Here is a 10,000-nt window from a genome sequence, read left to right as displayed (position 1 = left end):
ATTGCTAAAGCTAATTACTAACTAACTGATTTCTGTTATTCTCTGACACCAGTGTCAAACACAGACCTCTTCACATATGGAGGATGTTCTTCACATTATGCAAGATGGTTTTGACAGAGAGGCAACAGTTAGTAAGAAAGCACATATAGACAACCACACACACACCAAGTTCCTTGTGAGCAGAAATCACACAAATGTCACCACACCGCGCCCAGTTTACAAGCGTGATCGCAGACTGGGAGCATACGCCACAATATATGACATACAAAAAGGCAGACATACAAGAAGTTGTGGAATCTCACACAGTAAAATGGAGGAATCTCACACAGTGACGGTGATTCCACATGATGGTACAATTGATTATAGATTCTGATTCCAACATTACATGGCAACTTTACTTTTGCATCAGAGAAGGTTGAAGCGGTAATCAAGGACGTTTTCTTTACAGTGGAGTGCAGATGCATTAGCATTCTTAAATAGCCACTATAGCGGCTAGGCTAGCGCTCAGACATACCTCAGCGCCGTCTCCTTCTCTCTACACTGCTGCTCCAGTCTCAGCACCTTCTGCTTCAGGCCATGCACCACCTGAACAGGACACAGAGCCCGATTACACACACTCACTTCACAAGGATTCCATTTAAGTGCATAGTAATTCATACCATAACATGCCAAATTTTACTTTGATTTAATCTTATTTGTTTGTTTGCTTGTTTGTCAATTATGTATCATTCATATTCAGTCTAGCAAAATGTTTTTGTCTGATGCATTTCAAGACAGATGAAGCCTATTGGTAAAATAAAAATGCACTATAAGTCAAAATGTAGGAATAATTTTGGGCTTAACTGTAGCCGATATTCTGATTCACTTTCATTTCATTCCCATGGCAGACATGTTGTACTTATATCCATTCGCTTTATATCTGTTACTGCAGCAGACACATCAATTGAAATTCATTCTCCTTATGCATATTTCTGTAACAGAAACTTTCATCCTTTCATTGAGTCAAGATGTTAACCAAAAGTATGCCATTACCATGTTTTTACTTCTTATATCACGACCATTATTCGACTGTGTGCACTGACTTGACACCTGCCCTGATCAAATGTGGCAAATGTATTCAAATAAAGGTCCTCTTGGCTGTTACAAACAACTGCCCAATCTGGTTTAAACGTTCAAAATAAATGCAGATAAAACTGCACTGCAGTTACCATTTGCTCAGTGGTGTTTTCTATGCCCCCCGAAATGCCTTAGCAACACACATATTTGTTTAGTTGAAAGGGTCTACACATAGATTCATATAGGTAAACAACGCAATGATTCAGTAGTAGAAACATTACATACAATATAAATTGTAGTCAAAACAAATCAAGAAGCCATTACGCACCGATTTGCCATCTGTCTTCTTGTCCACTAGACTCCTTGTGTACTCGGGACCCTGGACACAAACAAACATAAAATAGTTATTACTGCCTTCAGAGCAGGCCAGAGGACTGTACATACTTTAACGGACCCTCCTAGCTATATGGCTTAAGATTAAGATTTAAGTCTCTGATTCAACTAGGAGTGTGAACAATGACATGCCCGCTGGCTTATATCACTTTAAACTGAGGGTTGATATTTCAATGAATTTAATGAAATTACTAATTTCATTTCATTCATTTTATTTTATTTTATTTTAACTACTGTTACTTTTAACGGTTATACAAAATCAGGAGATTCAGCAAAAGGCTAAACAGATGGGATGTGAGTGCGCTTACTCTGGTGGGATTCAGAAGATGGGATATGAGTGTGCTTACTCTGGTGGGATTCAGATGGGATGTGAGTGTGCTTACTCTGGTGGGATTCAGAAGATGGGATGTGAGTGTGCTTACTCTGGTGGGATTCAGATGGGATGTGAGTGTGCTTACTCTGGTGGGATCCAGAAGCTGCTGGATCTGTTTCTCCTTCTTCGTGTTCTCTTCCTCCAGGCGACGCAGTTTGGCTTTCATGCGATCGCCATCCGCCTTCTGAGCCTGCAGAGCCTGAGATGTACACGCAACATTGGGCAGGAGAGTCAGTGTTAAAAACAAACAAACAAACAAACAAACAAAAAAACATATAATAAACTAAAACAATATTTAAAAGAAACATTTGAATCCAATAAATAAATAAAATGTAATGCTGGTCATCTCAGTCCATGTCACCTGTTAAATGCACATCATTTAGACACGCCACACACCATTCCACCCAGAGAAGAGCCAAGAAAGGGTTCAGCACTGACAGCAATTAGCGATAACACAACAAGATTAAAAGAGAGAGTAAGGGAATGAGATATAACTGGAGACAGATGGTAGATATAGACAGGTAGAGAGAAAGTGTAAGAGAGAGAGAGAGATAGAGAGAGATAGAGAGATTGTTTAGCTGCTCAGTGTACCTTCTTGAGCTCAAGAATCTCATCATACATGTCCTCCTTCTCCTTGAAGTCCGGAGTGCCAGGGACGTAACCTACAAAAGCCCACCAGAAATCAACATCTCAGTACTTATAAGTAGTAATTGTAGTAGTAGTACTAGTAGTGGGCAGCCGTGGCCTACTGGTTAGCGCTTCGGACCTGTATCCGGAGGGTTGCCGGTTCGAACCCCGACCAGTAGGCGTGGCTGAAGTGCCCTTGAGCAAGGCACCTAACCCCTCACTGCTCCCCGAGCGCCGCTGTTGTTGCAGGCAGCTCACTGCGCCGGGATTAGTGTGTGCTTCACCTCACTGTGTGTTCACTGTGTGCTGAGTGTGTTTCACTAATTCACGGATTGGGATAAATGCAGAGACCAAATTTCCCTCACAGGATCAAAAGAGTATATATACTCTTACGAGCCTCCAGCCCACCGACTACCTCACCCTCAACCTGGCCATCTCGGACGCCAGCATCTCCGTCTTCGGCTACTCCCGCAGCATCATCGAGATCTTCAACGTCTTCCAGGACGGCGGCGGATACTTATACTATACTTCATAGTACCTAGTAGTTGAAACAGGCATAGCACTCTCTTTCCACCCTTCTATGCAAATCTCCTTTCATTTATGGACTCTCTGGAAGTTACACCATCCACCCAAATACACACACACACACACACACATACACACACTACTGTACACAAACACCTTTAACACTCCCCTCTCCACAAACACACACACACACACACAGTGGCACAAACAATCTGTCAAGGCTCATGCTACGGTAACCAGACGTAGCTTGTCGGACGGCAGCCTCTCACCGTTGGTGGCGGAGCGCGAGTGCTTGGGCTTCTTCATGCCGAAGGCCTCCTTCAGGTACTCTGGGGTGGTGGCAGGCATGGCCGTCCTGCTCTGGGGCAGCTCATAGTCCCCCTTCATGGGGGACTGGCTCAGGGCTATGGGGAATAGATGGAGACGGGGGGTTAGAGACTGGACATTTAATTCACACCAGCGTCTGCTGATTTGCCAGACACCTTGATCTACAGCAACTTGCAAGTCAGGATGACTGATGGACATACAGAAAGATAGATAGAAAAAGAGAGATTGAGAGTGTGTGTTTATGAGGATGGATGGATGAAAGAATGTATGGACAGCCAGGTGGATAGAAATACCGAAAAAAAGGAAATGTGTGTGCGCACGTGTGTGTGTGTGAATATAATTCCCTTGGTGACACCGCGCTGTGACAATTTACCTGTTCTCCAAGTGGAGGCTACTGACCTCCTGGGGTTCAGACTGGCACTGGTCAAGTATGGAGACCCTTAAAGATGACAGAAGAGGACAATGTCAATCTCACAGCACACTTGCACACTTTTCTTAAATAAATGTAAGGAAATCTTATCTCACACCTTGAGAAATACCTAAAGAAAAGGTGTAACACGTAGGATATTATTATCTTCTGTATATTACTTTGCTCTGCAGAAACTTTGAAAGTTCGCTGAGGATTTTAATTGAAACACTTACTGGGTGAGAGTGGGGGTTTGCTCAATGTCTTCTTTTTTCGTACTTTCTGTGAATGGAATTAAAGTAAAATGAATGTTTGGGATTATTGGCATGTTTAATACATATTAATACGTAGTGTACAATCTGAATTGCCTCACCTTGTCTGAATCGGAGACATACGTAATATGGGAGTGGCCATCCTCACCCTTGGAAAGAAAGAGCAATCACATGAATATTTTGACAGTTGAAGGCTGCAATAACTCCTATTTTCCATGTAATCTAGTTTATTGTATAGACTGATTTAAAAGACACAAGTAAAAGTGTCTGGTTACATCTGCAGCAATTCAGCCAAAATCACAAAACAACACAGGCGAGGATAGGTAAAAGTCTACAGTGATATCTGAACTTGAAATGGGTTATAATCAAACTTCTCTCTCACCAACTCTTCGAGCTCTTCATCCGTGAGGAAATCACTGGCACCCAAAGACATGGTTGGATTCTCCAAAAACAAGGACATGTGAAGATATCAGACGTACACGTTCAGAATTGTAAATTATGTGCCTTTGTTAAAACACAATCTCTGTACAGATTTCAGCCTCATCTTTCTGCTTCGAATGAACGAATCAGATTGGTACGAATGACATCAAACGCAGCAATATTCACAACTATTGAATTCGGAGGTTGTGCACCATCTTCCGATTTTTTTTTCACGGCCAAAGAGTAAGACGAAATTTGATAAGAATTAGCTTAGCAGCCTTAGCAATCATGCACCACTTCCAGTGTATCTTGAGAGCATGAAGAAGCATGTTTTGCTGGTGAGCTATTGCAAGATGTCTTGTACGACAACTGTGCCAGTTCTTTCAAAAACATTTTTAAACAGTTGGGCCTACAGTATGCATTTAGCTAGTTTAAACAAGACGACAGTCTTTTTCGTTTCCGTTTTATCCATGAGCTTCGTTTCAATGTATCAGTCGTCTAGCAACCAGAAACATCTGAATTGGAAACAGATACATTGCAGTCTGTCTATGCACGTCCACACTGCGCAACATTTACGCGCTCCTCCTATGTCGTCCACACAGTCAGTGTGCAGTGATTTCAGTCAAATACGCGTAGGTTTGCGCATAACTGAATCTTTACCACAGGCAGCAAAAGAGTTGACAAATTACACTGATCATGTAATGCAAATGATAGCCTACTGCCTAAAATGAGTACTTGAAATGTCTAAACTGTACTTTTCCACCGGCACATTTACGATTATTATCATGCATGTAAGTACATCCTCACTGCTTCTGTAACTAATTGAATTAATTTAATTGCCTTAATTGCCATTTGGTTGACTATGCCATTGCCTACTTAAGACTTTCGCGTGAGTAGGCTACTTAACAGCACAGGTACAGTTAAGCTGTTCAGAGTACCTATTAGCTAGCAACCCTATTGGAAGTGTGCCGTCTGCACAAATGCCTAAACTCCATTGCTCTTGATGGACATGTTATATAACCAGTACCTATGTGCGTATATGGGAGAGCAAGAGGGTAAGGTGTCGTACTATCCTCTTAGCCTCATTATTTAATAGCTGATGCGTGTGTGTCTGTAACCTCTGCCATTTGAACGCTGTAAGAAGTGAGTCTTCATTACTGTAGACGAGCCGTCAGCGCAGCATACCTGGCAGAACTGTACAATCCTCACCTTGAATGAGCAACGCCAAATTCCTCGAAAACGAAACGCATTCGTGTTCAGAACATACCAAACTGGGTAAGAAACAAATTAATAGATAGTTTACAAATGAATATATTTAATTATATGCTTGATTTGATGCTTTTGTCACCTACACGGCTGCTTTTCAGATTGATTGATGTTTCTTCATTGACCTTTGGTCATTAAGTCATTGAATTTGCATAGATGCACATTTGAGGAAAATTATAGTTAAGTTATTGTCTCTTAGCTGAGATAATATGATTTAGTTTATTATTTCCATAGGCTAATGCAAATGGATATTACAATGTACTGTCACACATCTGATCAAACTGACCAGTCAACTGGTCAACCAATGATGATTTCACATTGCTGTTTGTCAGTTTAGATATGTTATTCACAGTTCCGTCTCAGATTACCAAACCAAAGAGTAGGACACAACATGGTTCTAAAACGGGCTCACATAGCCAAGACCCTTGTGATGTGCTCTGTTACCTCACAAGGGGCACGGTGGGTTAAACATGGGATTGTGATTGTGCAAGGCTATCTGCAGGCCAGGTTAAGGTTAGGGGCCAATCTGTCTAACTGCTTTATGTAAGGATGATGATGATGATGATGATGATGATGATGATGAGTTATATACAATAATCTTCCTGCTGCCCACCTGTTTTACCAGAGTGAACTGTACAGTGAGTTGCTGTTGCTGGTTCGGTAATGTGTGCAAAAAAAAGGCACCTAGCTTGGCTGAAAGCTTTACAGCATAACTGGTCTCCAGTCGTGATAATTTTCCCATAAAACTTTAGTAGTGAAGATTTGTGATGCAAGATACAAGTCTGTGCGAATCTCCATGCCACCAATTTGTGATGGTTGCCATATGAGAGATTGAGGTGCTTGCTGATCCGAGCGAACTATATCTCTGACGATATGGATTTCTATGTGATGATGAAGAAGACGATGATGATGATTGGGGTGATGATGATGGGGATGATGATGATGATGATGATTGTGATGATGATGACGATGATGATGATTGTGATGATGATGATGATGATGATTGTGATGATGATCATGGGGATGATGATGACGATGATGATGATGGGGATGATGATGACGATGATGATGGTGATGATGATGACGATGATGGGGATGATGATGATGATGATGGGGATGATGATGACAACAATAAATGTTTTTGCTAATAATTATGACCGCCGCACTAATGAAACAGACACACAAAGACACACACATAAAGACACACACACACACATTACACATGCATGCACATGCACACTCGCACATGCGCACACACACAGGCACGCATACACACACTCTCACACACATAAACACACACATTTACACACACACACATAAGCACACCCACATGCACGCGCACACACACACACAAACACAAACACATCCACATGCATGCACAGACACACACATAAACACACCCACAGACACATAAAAACCCACACAGGCAAGTAGGCACACAGACACACACATACACACACACACAGATAAACACACACACACACACACACACACACAAACACACTCCATTACCCACACACACATACTCACAAGCAAATCCATACACACACACACACACACACACACACACACACATATACATATACTCAAAAACACACCCTATACACACACTCATTTACATACACAAAGTAGGGGATGAAGTAGGAGATGGAGACACATTGACAAGTGTGATTTATTTTTGCAAAGAGAATGTGCAGGACTGGGCGCAAGGTTAAAATGGACAAAACGAATTGGACGTTTAAATTAAATCAGTGATTCACTGTATACAGCTCTTCAGCAAAGCTACAAGCCACCCAGCTAAGCCTAAAGCTACCCAATAACTTATATAATTCATGTGATCACAATGTGCTCGAAAATGCCCCATATAGCCTAATCTGTTGTATAAGTACAAGTACTATATGATTACATACAAGACATTATGTGTATTGTCTATGCTGTCAGTGATGGAACATTCTATGTGATGTTATCCAGGATAATATGTTGTCTAGGGTAGTACATTTTGTATTTTACCGGTATGTTATAAAGGCTAGCATATTACCCCAGGATAGTACTTTATAGCCTGTATGTCACGTTATACTGGGCAGTGTATTCTGAATAATAATCTACATGTAATCCATGGTATTGTGATCAGAGGTCTCTAGGAGAGTTGAAATCTCTGGCAGTTCACACAAGGTGCAGTGTCATGCACTAGTAGTGATGCTATTGAATTGATGCTGCTGTATAGAGAGAATGTGCAGGACTGAGCGGCTCTCATATTTTGTACCGCTATTTTAATTTCAATTTAAATTGAATTGTGCTTATAGAGCGCCAAAACATTACACATGTATCATGGCGCTTTACAAAGTGTAGACAATCAGAGAAAAAGAAGAAAAGAAAAGAAAAGAAGGCCCATGAGTGACAGGGGCGAGGAACAACTCCCTAGAGTTGGAGATACATATAGGAAGAATATGCTATGCGGTACATTGTTGAAGCACTTGTAGTGATGCGTGTAGAGACGTGTCATTTGCCAGGTCCTGGTAGTTCACCGTGCTCTCCAAGTGATTCTACAGAGCGTCAGTTCTCAAGAGGTCAGGGCTTTGGGGAATCGGTCAGTCTGTGGACGTGCGAACAGTGGCTGTGTTCCCTCGTTGTGAGTATAGCCAGAGGCTCAGATGAGTGATGTAATGATTGTTTTTGTTAGTAAGTCATTTTATAAAATCAGTGAGCGACTGTAATCCTTCCTATAATTCCAGGAATGAGCAGAGTCCTTTTCCGGAGTATTGCATTAAGACCACTTTAGAATGATGGATGGAATATGACTATGTTTACAAGAAAGCTGTGATACAAGATAAGCCTCACACCAAAGCATACTGGTCTAAGCAGCAGAAAGCTAGTGAGAGAATTTTTGTTAAGAAGTTTGTGGTTAATATTAGTATGTGTTGATGAACATGTGTTGACCAAAGAGCTGTTTTGAAGCAATTCCATGCAACATGTTTACCACTGTTTGACATGTAAACAATTACCTCAGGTATTGTTTTCATTTTGATTGAATATGGTCATGTGAATGACCGATAATCACATGTTGTTCCCTCTAGTCATCAAGACTATTATGCACTATGCAACTCTTTGGTTTGGATTAGAGCACAACGTTGGCAACAGAATTGCCCAAAGGTATCTGTAAGCATGTTCGCAAGTAGCAACTGGGTTGTTGGAGGTGTTTGGTGTAAGGTTTTTGGATACGTTTTTGGATACGTACCTCTCACTAGTTTTAGACCAAAACACTATAATGTAAGTGACAGCAACAGTCCTCTCGCCTAATGGTGAACTAAAACACAGTCCAGATCTTGCGGTTTGTCCTTCCACAGTGATATGATCTTTTATAAAGTGCTGAGCTGTTGAATTCCATGTGGAAGAATGGTGCTTAACTATAATATGTGTGTGTGTGTGTGTGTGTGTGTGTGTGTGTGTGTGTGTGTGTGTGTGTGTGTGTGTGTGCATGCATGTATGTGTGTGGTCTCCTACAACCTTCTACCCCTCGCTGCCCCCCCCCCCCCCCACACACACACACACACACACTTTCTCCCTGCTGCAGTCTTTATTTCTGAGGGTCAGCACATTCCCACACTCCAGATCCCCTCTCTGTCAGGCTATTATAACAGGTGCTTTCACATGGTGGTCTGGTGCACACACATCTGTGTTTGTGTGTGTGTGTGTGTGTGTGTGTGTGTGTGTGTGTATGTTTGTGTATAAAGGTAGATCAGTAGTCTATGCACTATGTATGTATTTACTGTATGTGTGTGTGGTATTTGTGTGTGTATTTGTGTATCTTTCTCCGAGTGAGTGTGTGTACAGTGATATACAGTATATATATAGTTTATAATATATACTAGTTTTAGACCAATATATACAGGTTGCGATTTGTGGAAAAACCAGAGGGGGGGATGATTTTGAATAAGTTTGTAAACCCCCCCCCCCCCCCAAAAAAAAAAAAATGAACGAACGATTCATAGCCTAGTAATGTCATGGCTAATAATACCCTATATTTTTTTTGCCACCTTTGTAACATTTTAGTTTTAGTTTACCGTGCTGTATAACAGCGAGTGTGCTTGGTATGATGATCAGCTCCTCTAATGCAGGGTAGGACTACGTTTTGACAAGCATACAAATTCACCTTGTTCTTGCCCCATCTGAAATGACTCCTCTACTTTTGCTGCCTCCATCCTTTTCCGTATTTGTTGTGTAAAAAAACGTATGATGGCACTGAAGTCTTAAGTTAGTGAATTGGCTAACAGTGTTAGTTGGTAACCAAATAGCCTACACATTGCGCTACACGCTGCGTAGGCTATACGTGCATTC

At 41.5% G+C, this 10,000-nt stretch overlaps 2 protein-coding genes across 5 annotated transcripts in view; one reads left to right on the top strand and one right to left on the bottom strand.

Annotated features, from left to right (window-relative positions):
* The window catches only part of iqce (IQ motif containing E), a 16,079-nt gene extending 11,167 nt beyond the window's left edge, over window positions 1-4,912 (bottom strand). Inside the window, exons 1-9 of the mRNA XM_042103201.1 lie at window positions 4,362-4,912; window positions 4,081-4,128; window positions 3,944-3,989; window positions 3,675-3,740; window positions 3,244-3,378; window positions 2,414-2,484; window positions 1,908-2,021; window positions 1,385-1,435; window positions 515-585 (exon numbers count right to left, since the gene is read on the bottom strand). Of these exons, the coding sequence (XP_041959135.1) occupies window positions 515-585; window positions 1,385-1,435; window positions 1,908-2,021; window positions 2,414-2,484; window positions 3,244-3,378; window positions 3,675-3,740; window positions 3,944-3,989; window positions 4,081-4,128; window positions 4,362-4,439 (680 nt within the window). The 5' untranslated portion in view covers window positions 4,440-4,912. The remainder of the gene's footprint in view (window positions 1-514; window positions 586-1,384; window positions 1,436-1,907; window positions 2,022-2,413; window positions 2,485-3,243; window positions 3,379-3,674; window positions 3,741-3,943; window positions 3,990-4,080; window positions 4,129-4,361) is intronic.
* Window positions 4,913-5,058: 146 nt separating this feature from the next.
* The window catches only part of snx8b (sorting nexin 8b), a 17,895-nt gene continuing 12,953 nt past the window's right edge, over window positions 5,059-10,000 (top strand). The window contains exons 1-2 of one of the 4 annotated variants that reach the window (XM_042103296.1): window positions 5,059-5,190; window positions 5,563-5,674. The gene's annotated coding sequence lies outside the window, so the exon portion shown is untranslated. Of the gene's footprint in view, window positions 5,191-5,313; window positions 5,455-5,540; window positions 5,675-10,000 lie in introns of those variants that run through there. The other 3 variants (XM_042103294.1, XM_042103295.1, XM_042103293.1) reach the window with 3 other exon arrangements.

Source organism: Alosa sapidissima, chromosome 9 (assembly GCF_018492685.1).
Source record: "Alosa sapidissima isolate fAloSap1 chromosome 9, fAloSap1.pri, whole genome shotgun sequence".
NCBI classification, from domain to species: domain Eukaryota; kingdom Metazoa; phylum Chordata; class Actinopteri; order Clupeiformes; family Clupeidae; genus Alosa; species Alosa sapidissima.
This window is presented reverse-complemented; position numbering and strand designations above follow the sequence as displayed.